This window comes from Octopus bimaculoides, chromosome 2 (genome assembly GCF_046866305.1).
Source record: "Octopus bimaculoides isolate indiv1 chromosome 2, ASM4686630v1, whole genome shotgun sequence".
In the NCBI taxonomy this organism is placed as follows: domain Eukaryota; kingdom Metazoa; phylum Mollusca; class Cephalopoda; order Octopoda; family Octopodidae; genus Octopus; species Octopus bimaculoides.
Window position 1 is genome coordinate 50,273,585 of NC_142929.1, and position 26,065 is coordinate 50,299,649.

General features: G+C 34.2%; 1 protein-coding gene across 2 annotated transcripts in view; it reads right to left on the minus strand.

Annotated features, from left to right (window-relative positions):
* Window positions 1-26,065, minus strand: part of LOC106873657 (katanin-interacting protein) — a 509,583-nt gene that overhangs the window by 329,718 nt on the left and 153,800 nt on the right. For both annotated transcript variants that reach the window (XM_089344962.1, XM_089344970.1), the window contains exons 23-25: window positions 11,128-11,269; window positions 3,369-3,566; window positions 311-448 (exon numbers count right to left, since the gene is read on the minus strand). In XM_089344962.1, the coding sequence (XP_089201088.1) occupies window positions 311-448; window positions 3,369-3,566; window positions 11,128-11,269 (478 nt within the window). The remainder of the gene's footprint in view (window positions 1-310; window positions 449-3,368; window positions 3,567-11,127; window positions 11,270-26,065) is intronic.

Here is a 26,065-nt window from a genome sequence, read left to right on the forward strand (position 1 = left end):
CCACCACTGAGTAGAGGAGTTTTGTTGTGCGAGTTACTTGGAGATGTCCCTAGTGCCAGTGCCACAAAAGATCACCTAGTACACCCTGTAAAGTATGCGGTGCAAGAAAGGGCATCCAGCTATAGAAACGATGCCAAAGCAGACAAAAGTACCTCTGACTTGAGGTTAAAGTTCAACATGACTTCACAATATCACTGGTCGTCTGAGGAAGCCAATGACAGGCAAAACGTCACAGAGACGAGAACGCATGCATGCATTCATGTGCATATACACTGAATAAAATTCTCTCTTTTTAAGAGTGGCTACTTACATCCCCAAAAGCCTCTGTCCCTCCTTCTACACCACCACATGCTCTAGCAATTTCACCGGAGAATATAAGTTGTCTGTCTAATAAAATATCAACCTCGCGTGCACCACGGAAAGAATGAATGCGGGATTTGTTATAATTCTGAAAAAGAGAAAGTGAAAAAAATCCGTGACAAGCTTTCGGTTTTGGAACAATGAAAGTTGGAGGAGAAGCAAAACAACAGCAACAATGAAACAGAATAAATTAATATAAAATAAAGTCGCTGTTTCTTCATCTCATACAGTCATTATTTAGTTATTATTTCTCATACTTTCATGGATTTGTTAAAGATACACATACACATTAGATTGTTAGAAAATATGGTGATGAAAGGATGTAAAATTCATTCAGTAGATAATAGATTCAGTAAGTCGAGCCTTCATTAAATATAAAACATTTAATTGGCTTCATATATAAACTGATTTCTGTTTTCATTTCAATAAATGAAGCAAACAGCTGATAAAGCTTTTATATTTTATACACATTCATACATAATGTATTTAGCTGTGATGCATTTCTGACATCTTCATACAAATATAAACTGTAAAAACAACAACGACAATAACAATAACAACAACAACAAAAAAAAGCACAATTCCCATAATATAATTATTACAACTCAGTCTCTTTCTTTGATTTGCAGCTGTTAAAATCTGATTATGGAAAATACATTCACATTGTGAAGCATTTAAAGTTTTAAGGTGATGCAAATATTAACATTTTCCTATACTGACTATTTGTACACACACACACACACACACACACACACATATACACACACACACATGTACGGATACACAGCCACATAGAATATTGATTTCTAACATTGGGGAAAAGATCATAGATTTGTAATGGAGGGGTATAGTTGATTTAATTTTGACATATTCTTCACAATGAAAATAAAAGAAACAGCATATATGTGTGCCTGTGTGAATATGGACGTGTGTATAGAAGACAAAATTTTCATATTAAGGGAACTTATTTAATATTTTAGCAGTCCAATAGATGTCTAATTTTGTGTATTTAATTAATTATTTATTCACCACAACTTCAGAAGGTACAGGAAGGGTATATGTCACTGACAAGGTTAGAATAGTACTGAAACATATCAGAAGTTGTCTCCAATGAAATTAATATCCAAAAAAAGTCTTTTTTGGCACTACATAATTAATTCTAATTAGGTTATTTAATACTTAATGCATTAAATATATTGATACTAACTTAAGTATTTTTTTGTGGATGATGCCTTTGAATTATTTTTGCTGCAAAGAATTCTAATTTTCCTACCCTAGTCAATGAACAATCTTGTATATTTAATAATCAATTCTTACATCTTTAGTTTGGAAATTAGAAGGTGGCTGTATTTTGCTGAGAAGGTTAGAATAAGTTCAGAGAACAAATTAAGTTGTTTCCTATATTTGCCACAGAACATAAAATGCGGCAAAGCCTTAGTTTAAAGAACAAATGATTAAAATAATATATTGTATAGCATTAAAATGGATTTTGAAAGATTTGAAGCAAATGACTTTCAGCACACACCTTTGTAAGTGGTGTTTAGGAATGCCTTGAAATTGATGAAGGTGAATTTAGTTATCAAGTTGTGATTAATGAAGCGATTGTGAATACAGTTTTACATAGTAAAGCAGGGGAAAAGAAACCAGTACTGTCTGACAAGAGGAAACTTATGGACATTACCTGTATGAGTTAAGGCTTCATGTAGATTGTCATTATCCAGTCAACTTCCATTGCAATAGTTAGCTACCCACTGTACTTAGCAGTATTACTAGTTATGATATACAGAGCATACATAGTGGAAATTAAGATAGTTGTAGTTAAGATAAACACCAGTATAAATAGTTAGATCCTTAAGGAATTAAATATTCACACTGATGTTTACCTTAATTTCCATTGTATTATATTTACATATATAAACACATACACACACATATATATATATCATCATCATCATCATTGTTTAATGTCTGTTGTCCATGCTGGCATGGGTTGAACTGTTTGACCAGAGCTGGCAAGCTGGGGAGCTGCCCCAGACTCCAGTCTGATTTGGCATGGTTTCTATGGCTGGATGCCATTCCTAATGCCAACCACTTTACAGTGTGTGCTGGATGCTTTTATGTGAGAGTGCATGGACACATTTATGAGTTACTGCATGAGCACTTTTATGTGGTGCCATACAGGCGTTTTTATGAGGTACCATTACAAGTGTTTTACACCACCAGAGGGGACAGTCTTAAAACATTTCTGCTATGGAGTATATATATATATATATATATATATATATAACAAAGGGTAAAGATACCCTTCGGTCATGAATGACCATGGGATTGCACCTAGAAAGTTACCTTCTGAGGCACAAGTCCACGCAAGGTTGTTTATAGAAGACCAACAACTTCCCATGCATACCAGCGTTCCCTCTCCATGCCACTGATGTTATTCAATGGATGGAGAAAGGCTGATACAACTTGGGACCAGTGATGTTGCAACTCATTTCTTCAGATAAGTGAACTGGAGCAACATGAAGTAAAGAGTCTTGCTCAATAACACAACACACAGCCCAATCTGGGAATCAATCTCACTATGACATGATTCTGAGCCTGACACTGTGTGTGTGTGTGTGTGTGTGTGTGTGTGTGTGTGTGTGTGTGTGTGTGTGTGTGTGTGTGTGTGTGTGTGTGTGTGTGTGTGTGTGTGTGTGTGTGTGTGTGTGTGTGTGTGTGTGTGTGTGTGTGTGTGTGTGTGTGTGTGTGTGTGTGTGTCTCTACCCAAGACATACCACCACTGCTTGACAGTTTGTGCTGATTTGTTTACATCTCTATATCTTGGTGGATGAGTAAAAGAGACAGCTAAAATAAGCACTAAACATAAAAAAAAAAGCCCTGGGGTTGATAAAATTTTTCAAGGCAATGCCCCAGCATGGGCCACATTCTAATGACTGAAACAAATAAAAGATGAAAGACAAAATATCAGATTATAAGTGTGTCTTTTATGAGACAAATTAACTCACCCATATCCGAATTAGAGCGATATGACATGGTTCTGTAAAAGTCAAGGTCACATAGTGATCACTACCAGCAGTAAATGGGGTCAGCCACATGTGTACATCATCTCTTGTGCGATTCACTCCATCGATAAGATTCTGGACAACCCGAGGGTCCTTATTGTATTGCGGTAAGACATTGATATCCTTAGGATTTGCAGTGATCTGAAAAAGATGAACATTAAATATCATCAATGTGTCCATACACAAATACACATACACTCACTCTCTCTCTCTCTCTCTTTCACATATGCACAATACACTAATGTATTCACATGTGAATTAGCTTCATGTTTTTGCTTTTTATTCTATTTCAGTAACAACAATGAAATAAAAGCCGTCAGACATTAAAAGCATTGACCTGAGACAGAAAAAAAAAGCAACAAAAAACTCATAAAATGTATCAATCAACCAACTATGAAGGGGTGCTGAAAAGTTCCTGGCTTTAAGGGTATCTCCAAAGCCTGGTTGGAGGTCCAACTGAGTTCTTTTACATGACTCAGATAAAACTGAAGGACTGCTGCAGTAAGTGTGTGAAGCTGATTTGGGGAATACATTGAATAAAATCGTAACTGATGATACATCTGTATTTTCTTTTACCCAAAGCCAGGAACTTCTTAACCCTTTCATTTCCAACCTGGCTAAAGCTGATTGAAAAATGTTTTGGCTCAAATGACCAACCCGGTCAAAGCTGACTGAGCGAACCCACTGATATTTAAAAGTGAATTTCAGTACAAATCTCGTTAGTACATTTATGAAAACACATGATTTCAATTTGCAAATAGTCGAGTTACAGCATCTGACACTGTTTGATGTGTTATCTGAGCTGCACAAATTTTGGGAGATTTCTTTTCTTTGGCAATTTTTTTTCAACTTTTAAAATGGATAACAGTTTCATGCTATCAAGCAGTGATTCTGAATTTGAGGGTTTTTCAATGGAAGATATGGAGAAATCAAACAAATGTAAGCTTGTAAGCTTGCTTGAAATGATCATTATGGAAACAAACTGTAACGCAGAAAGTAAACAAACTGAGAAAAAAGACAATTTGTAGTTTTCATGTATTTACCTGTAATTAGAGTCACTTTGAGACAAAAGTTTTGCAACAGAACTGATTAAGAAACTTTTCTTCAATTGTGTTCCAAAAATCACATTAATATGTCGATAAATAAAATAGCTACAGGTGTTTAATGAAACCAGTCTAAATTTGTGACGATTTTAGAATTTAAATGAAACTCATAAGGGGTGTGTTTTATATAGAAATATAGTAAGGAAAGGGTTAAACTAGATACTGTAAGCTGTCTTTGCTATTTGACTATAGTGTTAAGTCAAAAGTTTTGCAGATTGTTACTTGCTCTGATCCATGGTTCACTTCCTGTGCTGAAGATGCTTCATCAACCAAGAGGAGGTGGAAGCTTCAATGAAGGAGTTCTTCACTTCAAAAGACAAGAACTGGTATCAGCATAGGATCAAAGAACTTGCAGAACGGTGGCTTCAGATGGTGAAACACAATGCCTTCAACTTCAAATGCTAGGCTGCTTTTGTTGTAAATTGACAAATAAAGCATATAGGTTACCAAAATATTGCAAAACTTTTGACTCAACACATTATATACCATTTTAATCTTGCCAAGATAATCTGGTAATCACTTAGCACTAGCTGGAACATCTATTCTATAAGCGTCCAGCATAATTAAATGTCCTACATTAGTTTGATGTTTGTGATGAGAAATAAATCAAATCATGAATCAACATAACATAAACGGACATGTATATACCATCATAAGGTGTAAGGTGACTAATAAATTCACTGCTCTTTAACTACATTTTATGAAGCAAAAACTGACAAAAATCTTATGAGATTTTACACTTGTGATCTCTTAAAGGGGAATTAATAACTTCAAAGATGTGAACCTAAGTTGTTGAATAAAAAAAAAATTGTTATCAGGTCAAAAAGAAAAAAAAAAACAGACAAAAATGTACTTCTATAAACAAAGTTAACCACAGATCTGCTTCTAATCTATATACTTTAAGCAGAGGGATTACAGAGTATAATATCACCACAGAAATAGTTCATTCTCAAGCTCTTATATAATTCTAGTCTAAGATCTAGAAAGGAAAGAAGGAAGTTGATAATATGCATCATGGTTGAATACTATAGGAAGGAATAAATACACCAGTATCAACGATAATATACACACTGTCAACTCCAAAATTTTTGCTAAAAGTGAGGAAAGCCACATAATTGAAGGGCTCAAGGAAAAGACTTAATAATTGAATACTGGTTTAAAATGTTAATATTCTACAGAATAACACTCATATGTATATTTGAAATAATTATGTAAAGCATAATTGGCATATGCCATGTTAAAAGCACCCAGGACACACTGTAAAGTGGTTGGCTTCAGGAAGGGTATCCAGCCACAGAAACCAAGCCAAATCAGACTGGAGCCTAGATCAAACTGTCCAACCCAAGCCAGCATGGAAAACAGATGTTGAAGGATGATGATGATGATGATGATGATGGTGATAATGATGATGGTGATAATGATGATGATGAGATTAGCTTGTGATAACATGGACAAATCTTGCAGCTAAGGATGAAATCACTAACATGGTAGAAAATAATAGGCTTCTTTATCTTTCTTAGAAATTATGTATATACTTTACACAAGCTGTTTTAACCAATTTGTTTCACTATTATGAGTTCAACAAGATTTGAATGATGAGCAGCAAGGTTGAAGAAGGCGATACATGGGCTGTACCTCAAACAACTTTTAATTAATAAACCTGTAATGTGTAATGCAAAAAAAAATTTTTTTAAACTGCAGTAGCCTTGTGACTGTCACCTGAATACAAAAAGGTGCTGCAGTTGATAGAAGTACCTCCTGTCTTAGTTGCTGCCAAGAAAAGATTCAGAACAACATGGTAAAACTTGTAACTGAAAGTCATCTGTACCATAAATCTTTCATGATGTTTTCCATAAACCCCTTCTTATAAGTTCTTTATTATATATAATCTCCAAATTTCTCCTTAAGAAAATTAAATTTCAGACCAAGTTAGCCACCACTGTCACCATAAGACTGTAGACATCCACCAATGCCAATACACATATAAAAAACCCTAAACTGACTGGATTTAATTGCAGTTCATTTCATTCTGTTCATTTAATGGCAAATGTATTACAAGAGCATTTGTGTACTAAGCAAAGATAATGTCTGAAACTGATTAAATAAATCATCACTAATGTAAGTTTTCCCATGCTGAACAGACCTTACAGTATCTCATCACTTGTCATGGTCCTTTATTACCTGGTACACACATGGTCATAGAGAAAAACCAGCATCTTTGTTGTACTGAAAAGTCATCTCAAACAAGCCTTCAGAATCTCCTCACCTCGCTCTGTTCTTTCCTTTTTAACAAATACTTTTTGCAGTTGGATGCCCTTCATATTACCAACCACTTTACAATGTAGCCTGGGTGAATTTTAACTTGCTACCAGCATTAGAAGGGATGTCTCAAACAAGATTAAAGAGACCTCATTCTTTTTCTTTTTTGATACCCTTTCTACGAGCAACTACATAACAGTATAGCAGAGGTGGACAACATGGATTTTATCAAGCCACTAGTACAAGAGATTGTTGTCTCTGACAAGATGGAAGAACTCTTTGTATCTAATGTAGCCTCAATTTTCATTCTTTTCTATTCTCTGTAAAAGCCAGTTATCTTCCTATCAAGAAAACCAAAACAAAATTCTTCAATACAGTCATCCAGTCCTGGAAATAGCAGTCAATTCTCCTTCAGTTCACACCCTACAGTCTTCAACAAAGCACACATTAAACAACATAGTTCTATATACAGTGTCTATAAACTAAAAATGAGATGGTCATGACTAGAACACATCAGATTATAGATCTGTTAGATCAGAGCTGAGTTAAACAACAAATATGTATTTATTCAGAATATCAGTATATAAAAAATCCTTTATAAAAGTGTAACATATTTAATGATATACATATGGAAATTCACATTTATGAAGTTGTATTCTGGTTCTGGTTTAAGAGCACCACTTGGCCTGTGGGTACTTTAACACAGTCTACTCTGATGCAAGCATTCAGGTGAGGTCTCTGCTTCGAAGAAAACTTGCTATCTTGAGCTGCTTCCTTCAGTTACTTCCCTTGAGTGCTATAGTTTGTGAAAGATACAAGTTCCTGACCCCACATAAGATACAATGCCCACTTGTAACCATATGTCTACAGCTAGGCTAATTACAATAACTGACATAGTAATTCTAAGTATCTCAAAACTATAGTTTCATCTTCTGATAGCCACCCACTTCTGAGATCCTCTAAAGTCATAGGTGCTATGCAACCTTCTTTGAATAAGCCATAGTTACAATTCCTACAAAAAATTATACTTTTGTCTTATTCTTTTCTCAGTGAAGGCACATGGTTTAGTAATGAGGTTTTTTGGCTCATGGTCATAAGATCGCTAGTTCAATTCCCAGTGGTGTGTTGTGTCTCTTGGGTGAGATACTTTATTTCCTGTTGCTCCAGTTCACTCAGTTGACAAAAATGAATAGTACCTGTATTTCAAAGGGCCAACTTTGTCATATTTTCTGTCACACCGAATCTCTTTGAGAAGTATGTTAAGGGCGTGCATGTCAGGGAAGTGCTCAGTCACTTGCACATTCATTTTAATGTGCAGGCTGTTCCATTGATCGGATAAACTGGAATACGAATTGTCATAACTGATGGTCTACCAGTATTCGTTTTCCTAGTTTCCTCCTCATTCAGCTGGACATTCGACTTTCAGCAATGCACATCTTTTCTTCCCCACCACTTAATTCAGCCAGATTATGTCTGCTGTCCGCAACTGTAATTGCATGGTCAAGGAATTTGCTTCGCAACAATGTGGTTTGGGGTTCAGCCACACTGCACAACATGTTGAGAAAATGTTTTCTTCTATAGCACCAGGTATACCAATGTATTGTGCATACATTTGGTAGATGCAAACAGTAAGAAGTCTATTGTGTGTCTGAGTGAGTGAGTGAGTGTGTGAGTGTGTGTGTGTATATGTATATGAGGAGTGTGTGTGTGTGTATATATATATATGAGTGTGTGTGTGTGTGTGTGTGTGTCAGTGTACAATAATGTTGACATCTCATGGTTTTGCTTGAGCAAAATGATATTGAGCTTAAATTTCTTGTTGACATTATGACTAGTGACACTATTCTTTCAAAGGCTTGTGGAATAATATATTCCTCACTTAAGAAATAAGGGTCAGTGACAAGAAGAGCATCCAAATGCAAAAATCTAGCCTCAAAATCAATTCCGGTCCAAGCCATGCTAGCATGGAAAAGCTAAACGCTGAACAAATGAATATCGCCACAACAAAATAATAAATTCAAAAAAAGATGGAGAACATTTCTAAATATGTGGTTTCGATTAAACGGTTGATACAACTCATAAGTATTGAATATGATATGACTTGTAAGTACTAAGATTTATAATTCCACATCCAAGAATATTTAATAACATTTTTGGATGTATATTTACAATATTTTCATCTACACCATAGACTATATTTCCCTCTCCCATCGTTGGCAGGTGTCTTATTCATGGATACATATATATGTCTGAGATCATGTACACAACCAAGAATAATATATTGGAGACATAAATATTTCAAATAATAGTCCAGAATATTTCAATTTTACCATGATTTATATGTTCATATCTACATAAAATGTAGCCTTCATATTTCAAGAACATATACTAACTGCATAACTAAAACTTTGCTCTAGCATATGTTATTTTATAGTATTTCCCCACTCGATTCTGAAACTGCTACAGATTATTTTATTGAATTTCAATTGTGTTGCAGACTTATAAAATGTTATGTCAGAGTATTAAATCATGCAAACTTATATATCAGAAAGACTCTGTCTCGACAGAGGCTAGCTACTTTATATACCTCTGATATGCTTTACAGATTCTAAAGAGTGTTTATTTCTAAGAATATGAATATATTTATGAGAGTATGTGTGTGTAGATATATACATACATACATACATATATATATATACACACACACACACATGTATGTATGTGTGCATATATATATAGATATGTATATATGTGTGCATATATGTATATATATATATATATGTGTATGTATATATATATATATATATATATATATATATGTATGCGTGCGTGTATATATATATATATGTATGTAAAAGGTTGAAGAGGAACGCACGAGTAGATATGTAGATATATATATATATATATATATATATATATATATATATGGAAAAAAGACAAAGTAGAAAATGCTAAAATACTTTTATAAAGAACATTACAGAACCGGTTTCGATCCTTGAGATCTTTTCAGCAGTAAATATGAATAATAAATTTTTGAAAAATTAAATTTTGGTAAATTTAAAAGAAAAGTCTTTTTAAAGACATATCTGTATAGTATTCAAATAACGGGGGCATTTTTCTTGTTTAATAAAATAGCATTCAGCCAACACACCAACATTTGCGCCAATAACAAAAATCCAAGTTTCAGAACTTTTCCCCTCCACCAACTCAGAGACGACACAACCCACAGCCAAAGAATAAGCAAAGAGTCTCTCTTCATCACAAAACACAGACCCCCCTCTGAACGCTTCTACAACGAATGACATATCCACCACGACCCTAGAATAACACACACACACAAAAATTAAAAATGACAAACTCCAAACAGACACTCAAAGAATAAGACATAAGAGCTTGAACAGCTCGTATGTCTTCTTTTAATATCTAATTTTATCATTCTGTATTAAATAATTACAAATGTCACCGGCTTTCATTAATAAAGATTGTCTACTGGCAGGAAATGAAAGAAAATTTCAAATATATCTAAGTAACTAGCAGCACTTCTCAACTTGTAATTGTTTACGATCTAATCAGGAATTAATAATTACATTTATTAATTTCATTTATAATAAGTAATCATGTTAACCTTGTGAAAGAATTTCAATAAAGATACTAAAACCACTTCAGAATAAATGGCTGTAAAGTGTTACCAGTCTTGGTAAATAAAAGAAACTATTGTTTTGGATTTTTGTACATCCAAAACACTTGATTAACCTTCAACTCTGAATATTCCAAGGCAACTTTTACAACAGTATTTGGATTAGACATTCACTTATTGAAAGATAGTTGGAGCTGGTATGGCTGTGTATTTGAGATGTTTGCTTCTCAACCACGCAATTTTGGGTTCTGTCCCACCGTGTGGTACTTTCAGCAAGTGTCTGCTAGAATAGTCCCAGGCTGACCAAAGCCTTATGAGTAGATTTGGGAGACAGAAAATGGAAGACTGAAAGAAGCCCACCGAGTATGTGTGTTTATGTGTGTGTGTGTGCATATGTTACTGTGGCTGTGTGTGTGTGTGTGTGTGTGTGCATGCGTGTGGCTGTAGTTGGATGTGTGTATGTGTGTGTGGCTGGATGTGTGTGTGTGTGGCTGTGACGGTATGTGTGTGGCTGTGACGGCATGTGTGTGCGTGCGTGTTTGTGTGTGGCTAGTTAGTTGACTGAAATCAGTAAAAGAATAAACTAAGAAGTAACATAAGGTCTTATTTTACAATTAACCCTCAAATACTAAATTGATATAAAGATACTAAAACTAAGAAAATTATGATAATTAAATACATTAGCAGAAGTAGTAACACTTACTTTTTTTACTGTAACAGATTCACCCTTTTCTGAGAAAATATCAATTCCAGTGAGTCCAACATAATGCTTATCACCCCATGTCATCTTGATGTTAATGACAAGTTCTTGTCCATATGGTAGTTCCGGGATAGTGAAATTTTCACTGAAATAAGAAAAGAAAATACCATTTACCCTGTTAAAATGCATTACTCAGTCCAGAATGAGATTTTAATGGATGTTTTAACTGTTACACATCCAACAACAGAGATGTAACAGTTACATGTTACTGATAGATGTAACAGATGCTGTGATGATTATTATCGGTAGCTGGTTAATAAGGACCTTGCGGGTTGATGAGGTAGGCACCAAAATGATTTGTGAGAAGGATAAAAGGATCTTTTTTAAAACGGGGGCCACATTTTTCATTAACGAAACACTTTGAAACTTGGAACACTGGTAGAATGTGTCATATAAAACATCTTTTTCTCTTAGTCTTCTTAAAAAAAAAAGAAATCCCTAAGTTATTCCATGTTAAAGTTGTCGTATTTCTGTAATTTCAACCAATCACTGACGTCCATTCAGCCGATATACATTAAGTGCCGACTACATAAACAAACGATTCTGAAACAATTCTATCGGTGATAGGGTTAGGGTAAAACAGCAAATTTAAAAAGAAAAAAGCAAATAAAACGAAGAAAAAAAAAGGAAAATGAAAAAAGCAAATTTAAAATGAAAAAAGCAAATAAAATGAAGCTATGGCTTAATCAGCCAAAGGAGTAAATGTAAACAACTGAATACTTGTCAGTGATTGGTTGAAATTATCTAAATAAGACAATTTTTTACATGAAATAAATTTGAATACAAAAATATTTTTCTGTACCAAAAACACTATGTGAAACATTAATGAAAAATGTGGCCCCCGTTTTAAAAAAGATCCGGATAAAATAACTTCTTACAAATTTTATTTATCCATCACAATTTGTCTCATTGTCTCATTATCAACAGTGTACAGAGTTGGTAACAGTCGGTTGTTTCCTAGTGTTAAAGTAAAAATAAACTGAGAGTCAACCTAATACATTCATTGTGTATGTTCTTTTGACTTCTGCAACTTTTAAGGTAATGTTTGTGTCAGAAGTGGATGCTAGAAAGAGATAGGCAAGTGATATCCAAGAGGGAAAACAAACTGTCCCATGAAATCTTCACTAACTAGCTACCAATATTAATCACTACTGCAGCTGTTACATCAATCAGTGACATAGAACTGTTGCATTTGGTGTCCCACTGCCAAAGTGATTAACAGTTATATCTCACTGATATCACATATGAGAGGAAGACATTTATTTACTGAAGAAATATTTTAGAACTTTAAAACCCAACATTGAACATAATTACTAGATAAAAAAAAAGGCATTAGCATCAATAAAAAATTTTACATGAGAAAGAGGGGGGGGGAGAGAGAGAGACAGGAGAGAGATAGACAGAGACAACGTGAATCTATGAACTAGAGAAAATAAGCAAAACCAAAAGTCATAACTTTCAGAAGTTAATTCTATACAATTTGTAAGGAGGAAAAGGAATTTTCAAATCTGGATAAATCAAAACAAATGCTTTACTTGTTTCAGTCATCAGACAGTAGCCATGCTGGGGCATTGCCTCAAAGGGTTTAGTTGAACAAATTGACTCCAGTACTTGTTCTTTTTTTTTTAAGCATGGTACTCATTCTAGCGGTCTTTTTTACCAAACTGCTAAGTTATGAGGATGTAAACAAATTAACACCAGTTGTTATGTGATAGTGGGAGACAGATACAACACAAACACACACACAGATTTATATATTTATTGCGGTCACTTCAGCCATGTAACCGCATGTGTTTTTCTTGGATTATACTTTTCTTTTTCTCTAGAACTTTCCTCTTTCTGATGAAGGTTTCATACTCAAAACATCACACACAAACATCACAACTGGAGTCTGGACAGCTCCTGTCAAACCATCCAACTGATGTTAGCATGGGAAACGGATATTAAATGATGGTGATGCTGATGATAATGACACACATGACAAGCATCTTTCAGTTTCTGTCTACCAAAATCCCTCCCAAGAACTTGGTTGGCCCAGGGCTATAGTACAAGACACTTGCCCAAGATGCCACACAGTGGGGCAGAACCTGAAAGCATGTAGTTGTGAAGCAAACTTAATACCACACAGCCATGCCTGCATGTAATATATATATATATATATATATATATATATATATATATATATATATATATATATAACATGCATGACTGTATGGTATTAAGTTTATACAGATGTATATAACACATGTAATAATCAAATTAAATAATATGCATCTTATTGTGTTGTATTGCATAGGTGATCCTCTGGTCTGTGGAAAAATTGTCTTCGATGAAATGATTCCATGGTGTAAAAAAAAAAAAAACGGATGGGGGTCTGCTGCTCTAGAGTCGATAAAATATTTAGTACAAAGTATACTGGAATTGATTCATTTGACTATATCCTTCTGCTTGGAAATGTATGGTCTTGTACCAATGGAAGAAATCAATATTAGACTTCAATTTCCCTTTTATTTTGAATCACTAGTCTGTTTGTTCAAAGAATTGGTAAGAACTCCTTTTCATTAATAATGTAATTATTAACGAAATTAATCCTTTCATGTCAAATTTCTACGTTGATTAGGAACAAAAGTTAAAAACCAATATACCGTAAAGGAAATCAATTTTATTTTTCCCCACCAAACCTGAATCTGAACAGTTGAAATGAAAGTGATAAAGAAATATAATAATTTTCTCAAATCAAAATTAGAAATAAGACATACCACTAATGTTATACTTTTGAAGTTTACATTCATGAAGATATATGTACATGTATATATGTGTATATATAGATGGATGGATATTTATATGCACACACACGTGTGTGTGTGTGTATACATACTTATATACACACACGTGTGTGTGTGTATTCATTCTTAGACAAGAATAGTATTGATCACCATCTGACAATGGCTTGATAAACCAAAACTTCAAAATCACTGTCAATAGTATTCAGTTGAATAATAAATAAATATGTACTCTCCAAAAGTGTTGAACAATCCTTCAGTTTCATGTCAATTTTTTTTTAATTATTATAACTTAACGTGCTGGTGACATGTAAAAGGAATCCATGCCAGTGACCTGTAAGAATACACCCAGAACAGTCTGTAAAGGAGTTGGCATTAGGAAGAACATCCAGGTGTAGAGACCAAGCCAAAACAGATGACTTGAGCCTAGTACAGGTCTCTGGCTTACCAGCTCCAGTCAAACTGTGTAACCCATGCAAAGATGGAAAATGGATGTTAAATAATGATGATGATGATAACATAAAAACAAATATATACATGCGTATGTGCATGCACACACACACACACATTGTTATATTTGAGGATGGTCATATTTAGTCAATTAAACACATTCCATTTGGAATAAGCAGAACGAGAGGAGACACATACAATAGAAAGTTGCTGATGAGTTCATAGAATTTGTAATAAAAGGGCTTAGACAAAGACATTAAAATAATAATATTAAATAATAAAGCTGAAGTGAAGACCAAACATATAGTTTACATGTTAAATGGCAAAATGTGACCATCCCCAAGTATAGCAATATCTATTTCAACACATGATTTCATATCAGGAATCTTGCAGAGCAAATACATAAACACACACACACATGTATATAAGTGCCATGGTGAAGAAAACTTAAACGTTTTATCAATTAAACATCACAAGTCAAGACTATTGAAAAGGTTGCAAGACGCAATAAAAATTTTAGGAAAATAAAAATAAGGAATAAGTGCAAATTTTACCGGTGAGTCTGCTAAATTATAAAGCACAAAAAGAAAATGACTATCCCCAGACACAACAGAATATACTTCAACAAACGAACTCACATAAAGAATCTTGCAAACCAAATCCAAAAACGAAACATCACAAATGTTTCTTGAAAATCCCAAAACTAAAATTGTGCATTTTCAAGTAAGAAAACCTTAGGAAAAAGTTCCAGTTTTTCCATAAGGGCATACTTTCCTTTTATAGAGGTGCTTCATTCCTTAACTAATACTTGATATACATTACTATAATTAAAAACTATCTGACTAACCAATAATTCTATAGTAACATGGGACATTGGAAATTATTAGTGTTTATAACAGTAGTATAGCTATTTTAATAACTATATAACAAAAAGGAATAATATTTTTGTATCACTGTTATATTCAGTGATTAATATATTTCTGTTCTACCATAACTAGAAGTAATTTTAAAACAACCTATATTTTTTTAATCCATACAAGAAAATCCCTAAAGATAAGGAATATTTTATTACCTCTTATTACTTAACTTTTAATAACTTGGAGCATCATGTCTAAAGAGATGAATTATTCATTCCAAAACAGATCCCAACAGATCCAAATATTTACGATGGATTAATTTGGATTAAAAAAAAAAACATTTCTCATTTATTTATTGGATCGACATTTTCAGGCAGGGTTTGGCTAAGTGGAATATATTACTTCTATGATTACACATACACGTGTGTGGTTGTGTGTGTATCATTGAATATCTATTTTCCATGCTGGCATGTGTGTATGTATATATGAAAATATATATATATATATATATATATATATCTCAAAACAAACACACAGATACATTATATACATATCTATCTATGTGTGTGTGCACTTCACCAACATTAAACTTCTCATGAAATATTGTGCTTATCTCCAATAGAATGCAACAGGAAAAATTACTCAATGGAATGCTTGAGGGAGGAAAAAGTAATAACCAATATGAAATGAAAATGAGTAATAGAAGGTTAACGCTATCCACAACTGGAGCATGCAGACATCCCTAGTGACACAAAATTGAAAACTACAGCTATATTCTTCACTTTTATATTCAAGCCAAATTAAAAGTTAGCAGTGCAGTGAAGTAAAAATCACAGGACCACTGGGACTCTAGAATCCAGCAATACCAATCAATGAAGGAATGATTGACATTTTATATATATATATATCCATCTTATTATAGTGTTTGTGGTGAAAAAACTTATCCATGTGAACACTAAATATTTAGCTCTATACAATTTTTTTTTTTTTATCTTCCTTAGGATTTAGTCAAAACCTGTAATAGAGTTCTACATATTCGTTGTATTTGTGTAGATATTGATATAAGAAAAGGTTAAGAAAAAAAATAATAACAGCGAATGTTAAGTCTGCTCTGTAATAAAGTATGGTTGTCAATGACAGAAGTAATCAAGTCAACAACAGATTATGTGACAAGTAACGTAACTGAGAGCAGAAAATTAAATCATTGTCAGTTCTTCATCCCATATTTCTGTTGCAAAACTCTAATAAATTTAAGCCTGAATTTAAGCAGCATTCTACAGGCCTCACCTAATACCGCACTGATAGACACTGAAATACAAAAGAGACATTACAAAAGCTATGTGTATGCAAATGCACGATAATATGGCAATTAAGACCCTTGGTCATGCCATGGTGTTCAATACATTAATGTCACCATTTTTGATGGGTTCCATCAAGAGTGGTAGTACATAAGCCTGGTTTTTGAGATTAGTCAGAGATATAGTTAAACAGCACCTGAAGCCGTTGATAAAATGACTGAATGTTGACTTAAGATGTAAGTAGGATTTTTACTGTAAAGAAGCCAACTTGATTGTAAATATCAAGCTTAAGGATAAGAACTTTTAACATTAGATGTGAAATACTTAACCCTTTGGCATTTAAACTGGCCATACATAAGCCCAAATATTCTATCTGTTTTATGCTCAAATTAACTAGATTCTCAGTTACCTTACAATGTCATTCTCAAAATAAACAACTACATCACTGAAATCTCAAAGCTACAAAATAATGCATGATTAACTCAAAACAATGCGAATAAATAAGCATTACATTTGATAGAGTAATATGAATGCTAAGGAGTTGAATGGGAAATTATGCTATTCATCTATTATAATACTATAATAGATTTCATATATAACAAAATAATGACCTTGTTGTTAAGCTGTCTGGTTGCTGAGGAAAATCTATGAGTTTAATCCCAGGAAAACCTAAGACTTGTTAATTAAGAGTGCAGGGCTTAGTTGTGTGGTTAAGAAGTTTTCCTTGCAATCACATGGCTGATATTAGAGCTTATTGTATGCCATCTTGGCCATATGTCTTCTACTATAGCGTAAGGGCTAACTATTGCCTTGTGAGTAGTGTTTGAAAAGCAAAAACTGTGGAGAATTCTGTTGCGCATGTGCGTGCACGTGCATGCATGTGTGCGTGTGTGTATGCATGCTTGTACACTTTTCCTGATGGATATTGCTGTAAACAATAAATGTCAGCAAGAAAACCAATAAACAAGTACTTCCAAAAAGGAAGTAATATGGTACTTGTTATCTCCAACTTGTACTGATGTACCTCTGTTACTTTCATACCAAATACTGTGTACCAGTAATTAGTCCATTAGAAAAACATAACCAATGACACTGTTGTTCACAAAATGCAATCACCTCAATAATCATTGTTATTTTATTTGCTTGATTCTAAGATTTGCTTCCACATTTGGAATTTCTTCTCTAAATATTTGACAGATTCAGCTACGAAAACCAGGTTATTTTGGCATTCAAAAATTTCCAGAGACAACCAGTTTTAAATTCCTTCATTATGGCCTGAACTACTACAATAATCAGGAAAGGGATTAAGAATTGTTCCCTGGTGGACACTTAACCAACACAATAAATCTCTTGATGAACTCGTTGCTAATTTTCATTTTGCTAAGGTAATTCAGTGCACAGCGTGTTTTCCCTCCATGAGCAATTCATCTAAATACCTAATTATCTCTAGACTAGACAATGTAGTACTCTGTCAAATGCCTTCTTCATATCAACATATTTTAGGCATCGTGACTTGCACTGAGCAAAGAACTTTTCCTGTAGTTGTACCACTAAGAAAAGAATACTGATAGAATTCCATCCTGTCATAAATCTGAAATACAATCCTCATCTAAGCTAATTATGTTCCTAATCAGTTGCACTAAAACACTTTCTGATATTTTTGTCTGAGGCACCTGTAGTTGCTTTCTTTTTAACCCTTTGCTTATCCTGTATCAAATGTGATGCACAGGTCATATTTCCCTAATATCCATACATCATATATGATACACTTTCCCACTTTTTTTTCAACTACCAAGGTAACTTAGGACTTATAAATGGAAAACATTATATTATTCAGAGCATACGAAACAAGGACTAACTAAAAGTCCAAAAACAAGGAAGGACATTTAGGAGAAACACATGAAAGTGCTTTGGAATAAAGGGTTAAGAGCATTTCTTCTGTCTTTGTAGCAGTTGCTGACAATGCTACTATGCAGCTCAGGCATGTGACACTTCCCTGTGCTACTTGTCTGAATATGAAACTAATGTGTTCCCTATCTTACCAAATATCTTCAACATTCCAACAACAAGTGTATGTTCTAGCAATTTTAATGACTGAAATTCCTAGAATGATTTCAACAAAACAATGAATATTCCAAACAAATGAGCCAACAAGGGAGCCTCTACAAGGTGGCTTGATCTGCTAGAAATATCAGGGAAATATCACATACTACTGTCTTTGAAAACATGAAGGATTTATTGGCACAGGGCTCCTGCAGGCCAGTCCTCTTCATTGAGTGGCAGGGAATAGCATTAACACTTCTGCTGTGGAAGACAGGTAATGCATACAAAAATTATAATACCCATAGAATAGACAATGTTTTGGTTTTAAAACAAAAGGCCCAAACAATAAGCATCATCACCATCATCATCATCAGTGTTGTAATGTTCACATTTCTATTCTTGCATGGATCAAGTGTAATTCATGGAGGCAGATATTCTATATTTAGATACCTATCTATTTCCCCATGATCAGACATGTTTTCACAGAAGTTTGAAAATGAATGGCACCACTTTGCATGACAATGATACTTATTTACAGCTATCATCTGATGTCTAGACAAGGATGCACAAACATACACACACTCATACAGACACTCCCTCACACACATCTACGACAAGCTTCTTACAGCTTCCATCTACCAAATCAACTCACAAGGCTTTGGTCAGCCTGAGCTATAGTAGGAAACACTAGTTTGAGGTGCTACACAGTGGAACTGAACCTAAAATTGTGTAGTTTCAAAACAAACTCCTTAACTACTTAGCCATACCTCTGCCTACCTAAAACAATGTGGTTGGGGAGCAAATGTCTTGACTACACAGCCATGTTTGCAACCTAACAATAAACAATGGAAACAAAATTCATGCTTTTAATTACACTTTCAATTAAGATAGTAAACAGGCTAACGAGCTTCAAAAATAGCAGGGACTGCAAGACTGCAAGATATTTGTCTGAAAGTTATTAGAATAGTCGTGACACATGCTAATCAGACCTACATGTTCACCTTACTACTTAAAGTATTCACACCAAGATGACCAGTTAAGAGGAGGTGATATGGCAAGTTATAAAAGAAAACGACCAGTTAAGAGGAGGTGATATGGCAAGTTATAAAAGAAAACTGTAATATATTTTAACTCTTTAAAACAATAACCAGCACTATCATGATTGATCTTAATTATCTATAAGCTGAGTATTTTAAAATTCTTAAACCAGTTTCTTTCTTTTATTTTTTTGGGATGTTGTTGAAATATACATAATGTCTAAGACAAGAATATTTAATGAATTCAGTAATAACTGATAGATAATTGTATCATTTGAAGAAAGGTTATACGTATCGAACTAGAACAGCAAACCACAAAATGTGGCTGTGTGGTTAAAAAGCTTGCTTCCCAACCATGCGATCTTGTGATCTTGAGTTGAATCCCACAGCATGGCATCTTGAGCAAGTCTTCTACTATAGCCCCAGACTCCACCAAAGCCTTGTGAGTGGATTTGGTAGACAGAAACTGAAAGAAGCCCATCATAACTTCCTCTATACAGATTAATATGTGTTTCAAAAACTGAACAATGAAAGTGCTTATACAGATTATGAAAACTTCATTGAAGAAAGGTTTCTGTCTATTTGTTTAACAAAATCTTTTTAAAATAGTTAATATCATTTAAGAAAATATATTTTTAAACATTGTAATGTACCAAAAATTCTTTGCCAAAAGTCATGCATGGATACATACATACATACATACATACATACATAAGGATAGAGATGCGGGAAAAGCCGTAAAATGTGACAACCGATGCAGACTTTGCAGAGTTCATGCTAAAGATATCACCCACATCATAAGCAGTTGTCTGAAAATGTCATCACAGTATTGTCTACCGACAAGACATGACATTGTAGCTAGGTCACAGTCTAATGAAATCCCTGGGATATGTAACACACTGTCTAAATACCAATCTTGAGAAATTAGGCTTCTCAAAACCGGAAAGGAGAAAGCTAATTCAAAGACTACAGATCAAATCCATCACTGGAACTGTAAAAATCTGTAAAACTTTCCAGAAGTTTATCATTTAAATATATATGAGCATGTCTAGATATGTAACTATACGGATGAGAATACATACATAAAACATACAAATCTGCATATACATACATACATACATATATACATACATACATACCCTGTTGTTGACGTTGAAATTCCAATGAAGGAACTTTGGATCTAGTTTAGAAACCAATTCTTTCTCTATTGGCAAGAAATCTTGAAATAAACTGAATAGTGACATACATACATACATAAATAAATACATACACACACATATATATGTATGTATGTGTGTGTGTGTGTGTGTGTGTAAGTGCCCTTCTCTAAACATCATATTGTGGCTGTAAATAAGCATCAACATCATACATGCAAGATTATTCATTCTTCTGTGGAAAGCATATTTGTGTACAGGAAAATGTTATCTTTCTTGGAAATAGGTGGTAGGGTGGCAACAGGAAGGGAATCTGGTCTAAACAAATTCCAACTGACTCATGCAAGCATGGAAAAGCAAATTAGATGATGATAATGATGATGAAAAGTAAAGAGTAATACACCACAAGCTGCTTTTTTTTTTAAATGCATCAGTATAATTCATCCAATTTAAGAAATGATATGCTAAGGGTTAGCTATGAAAATCAAGCAACACACACACACAAACATACCACATACACATACCTCTGCAAGAGACCTGGGATATTCTGTAACGGTCATGGGTACTTTCTCTCCTTATATAACTATCTTATGAAACAAAAAAACATACACACAAAGCAACTCTAACTACATGTACTAAGATAGATACACATACAGAGTTTAAAACATATAAAATGGTGCATATATCAACTGAGAGTAAGCTGAAAGGTTAAACACAGAGAGAGAGCCAGAAAGATAACAATGAGACATAGAATAAAGCTCCTGGAGAAAGAACATTTAAGTTGTTTGAGGGACAAGTAATTAACAATATAAACTTACTCATGTCTCAGTAAACATGCTGAATACATTGTGAAAACAAAAAATATCCTGAAGTGAAGAATGCACTAATGAATAATGGAGCCACAAGTTGGGTGATGCTCCACAAAGTTGTAACATAGGCAGAGAGAGACGAATGAATCCTTACGTTGCCAGTACAAAACACATAAATAAAATGAATAAAATAGAAAGTAAAATAAAATAAAAATAAAATAAAATAAAATAAAATGAAATAATCAGCTGCTAAGTTACTCTAACGACATGCCATCGTCAAGATAAATTTTAGCCGAGCAGTCAGCAGATTATTTTGTTATTATTGAGTGGTAAGAAAGCTGTGACCACAAACACATGTTACCTACTTGAAGTTAAACTGACCAAAACAATTATTATTATTATTATTATTATTATTATTATTATCATTATTGTTGCTGTTGTTGTTGTTGTAATTTCTTTTAGAATTAATAATATCCTCATCATTTGTAATAGAAAGTCTTTAATGGATACCAGAAGATGAGACAAAATGCAACGGATAAAGTGTTGGTAGTGAAGACGATCACAATGACAACGGTGGCAAGTACATACGATGATGACGACGAGGATGATGGTGATGGTTTACGAGGATGAGAGTAACAATTAAGAGGACAAAAGCAAAAGAGAGAAATAATAATCTCTTTTATACTACAACTGGTTTTAAGCGATCAAAGACACACTAGATCACTTTCAACCATAACACAAAAGAGATTAAAGCAGAATCAATTTTTGCAGTAAATTCCCCTAAAGACAAAATAGAAAATTAGTCAGTGCAGTAGACTTTGATTCAGCAGGTGACATAATTAAAAATAACATTTATAATCAATAATCAAAGTAAATACAAAACCAAATGGTACTTTGGTAGCCATTTATTGACCCTCTCGCCTCTCTCTCTCTCACTTTGTTGGTAAGCATCAGATACATTTTATGGATATTGGACTTAGTTAAAATATGCTTAAGTTTTTAGTTTTCTGATAAGAATAGCAATAAATGAATAATAATTTCTATAATGTCCAGTGCTCCATCATTGGTTTCTGATATATAGAGGTACCCAGTGCACCACAATTCAGTCATCTTATCTAGAAGAGTTCATTCAAGTCTTATACAAGTACATTTTTCATGGGTTTTGACTGATAATATGTCTAGTGAGAGTATATTTAGTTACTAACAGAACATGTTCACTCTCTATGCACACACACACACACACACACACACACACACACACAAATATATATAATCTATGTGCACCTCATGGTCATGATGTAGATATTTAGATGTTGTTCCGGCATTCAGCAGTCAGTAATACCAGTGATAGCCAATATCTTTCTCAGCTTGCATTATCATACTCACATTTCACTGCTATTTTACAAATTTGTTAAATCAATGGGAAGAGATTCTTTTCTACTCTAGGCACAAGGCCCGAAATTTTGGGGCAGGAGGCCAGTCAATTAGATGGACCCTATTACACAACTGGTACTTAATTTATCGACCCCCAAAAGGATGAACGGCAAAATTGACCTTGGCAGAATTTGAGCTCAGAACACAAAGACAGATGGAATACAGCTAAGCATTTTCCCTTATCAATGGGAAGAGATTGTGCCCATGTGTAAGGCAGGTGAGACTGATGAGGGCGATGCTCATCATGAATAACATCAAATCAATGGTTAAAGGAAACAGGGATGTGTAGGAAATTACAGAGAGAAACAGCAGCTAAATCTCCCTCAAATAATATTCTATCACCATTAAAAAGAAAACAGGCATGTTGGTTAATGTGGTCTTCACCTGTTTCCAGCCCAATGGTACAAGATGGGTTGATCATAGCTGGTTTGCCTATCAGCTAGGGCTGGCATACCTCTAAGCATCATATTACTCTCTCTATATATGTGTGTGTGTGTATGCATATGTGTATGTACATACATCTACATATGTGTACACACATCTTAAGTAGCTTGCTTACCAGCCACATGGTTCTGGGTTCAGTCCCACTGCATGGCACCTGGGGCAAGTGTCTTCTACTATAGCCTTGGGCCAACCAAAGCCTTGAGAGTGGATTTGGTAGACGGAAACTGAAAGAAGCCCGTTGTGTGTATATATACATGTGTGTGTGTGTGTGTGTACTGGTGTGTTTACGTCCCTGTAACTTAGCAGTTCGGCAAAAGACACCGATAGAATAAGTACTAGGTTTACAAAGGGGTCAATTTGCTAGACTAAAGGCAGTGCTACAGCATGGCCACAGTCAAATGACTGAAACAAGTAAAAAGGAAATATATATATATATATATATATATATATATATATATATAATTATTATTATTAAGGCTGCAAAAATATCACAAAGACTGCTACAGAATTGTGATAGTTTTGTGATGTTTTTACAGCTTTAATATTAAAGCATATTACTCTATATCCAGTATTCAAGTACTGTTTTTTCCCACCTTGTTTCACATTTATGTGCTTACTTTGGTGTGTATACACACACACACACACACACGCACGCACACATATGTTCTTTTAACTGTTATCTGCTTCATTATTCAGTCCATGTCTTCATGTCCTCTCCAATATTTTGTTCTCTTCTAAGAAAAAGTATTCGGATTTTATTTAGGGAGGTGAGGAAGTATAACATTGATGGAAAATTTACAAAACCTGACTAGGATATAAATCAAGATATATTGTACAATTTTTTCTTCTTTTCATTTTCCTATCATCTCCAATTATGTAGTCTTGGAGTGAAATAATACTTATTTCACAGTTAGACAAGCTAAAGCAGATAAATTATCTTGGCCTAAGACTATATGTTTTCTTAAATCAAGGTATTTCACTTGAGATATTTGGAATAATTTATTACATTATTTAACCTCATCCCTCAAAACATCAGAATACAAAACAGGGTCAGTAGTACTTGATTCACTAACTAAACCCGTTTCTTCTTATTTAATTCTTCTGTATTCATAGTTGCATACAGAAGTGCCAATCATTTAAAGTGGATGGAACTTGTGGAGAAGGAGACCTAGAAAGACACGGGACAAAGTATTGAAGGCCAATCTCAAGACACTGAGCCCTTATGAAGTCGGTGACTAAGGACCAAAATACCTGGTGCACTGGCATACTCAAGAAGACCTGTCCACCACAACAGAATTGATACTAGTGTCGGTGCCACATAAAAAGCATCTATGCTGGTGTCACATTAAAAATACTGGTGCTAGTGCCACATAAAAAAACACCCAGTACACTCTGTGAAGGGGGTTGACAATATGAAGGGCATCCAGCCATAGAGACGATCCAACCCATGCCAGCGTGGAAAACAGACATTAAATGATGATGATGATGATAATGATGATGATGATGATAATGATGATGGTGGTGATTGTCTGTTGTTTCTGACAAGAATATGCTGCCTTTCTAATATACATCTAAAAATACTCAAGAATGGTGAGGTGATTACGAAAAATAGCTAACATCCATCTATCTATCCATCCACCCATCTTATCTTTCTACTTATCTCTGTGAGGGTTAAGAGGACAGAGTCCTTAAACACAATCTCCAGAGGGTCCTATCAGAAGCAACCAAAAGCAATGATGATCTGGCTGGATCCTAAATGACGCTATGGATATTAACCAACTATCTCACTCGAGGTCTATCTTAGGCCTCCTACTGGTTGGCAATGCCTAGAAAACCTATCCTGCAATTGTTTCCTTAGCCATTATAACCACATTATTAAAGTGATCCTTTGAAAGAGCTCCATTCAATCCACTTGTATTCATGAGAGTACTCTTTCAGTCAGAATCTAAGATTCATAACTCCATAGAAAAGTAGGCCTTCTAAATGCAAAAGCAAGAGACAACTATTTGTCTATCAAAATCTTATATTTGATATAATTATGAGATTTCACTTCCATATTTGTATTTACAGCTGAACATTATAAGAGAGGCAGCCTTGTATGAGTCATGGTTATGAAAGGCTCAACCCATTGGCATTTAAACCAGCTATATCCAGCCAAAATATATTACCTATTTAATGTCCAAACCAGCCAGATCTAGCCTCCTTCAAGATAAGGAAGGACATACACTCACACATGCACCCACATACACAGACACATAAATTCAAACACGCACACACAGACAACAGGCTTCTTTCAGTTTCTATCTAGTAAACCCACTCACAAGGTCTAGATCAGCCCAAGGCTATAATAGGAGACATTTGCCCAAGGTGATTTGCAATGGAACTGAACCCAAAAACCATTTGGTTGGAAAGCAAATTTCTGAACAACACAACTATGCCAGCACCAGTAGAAATGCTTAACCCTTTTGTTACCATATTTCTGTTGAGATGCTCTGTGTTTCTTTCAATTAATTTTAAATATAACAAAGAATTTAGTAAAATAACTTAGTTATCATTAAGCTAGTGTTAGTAA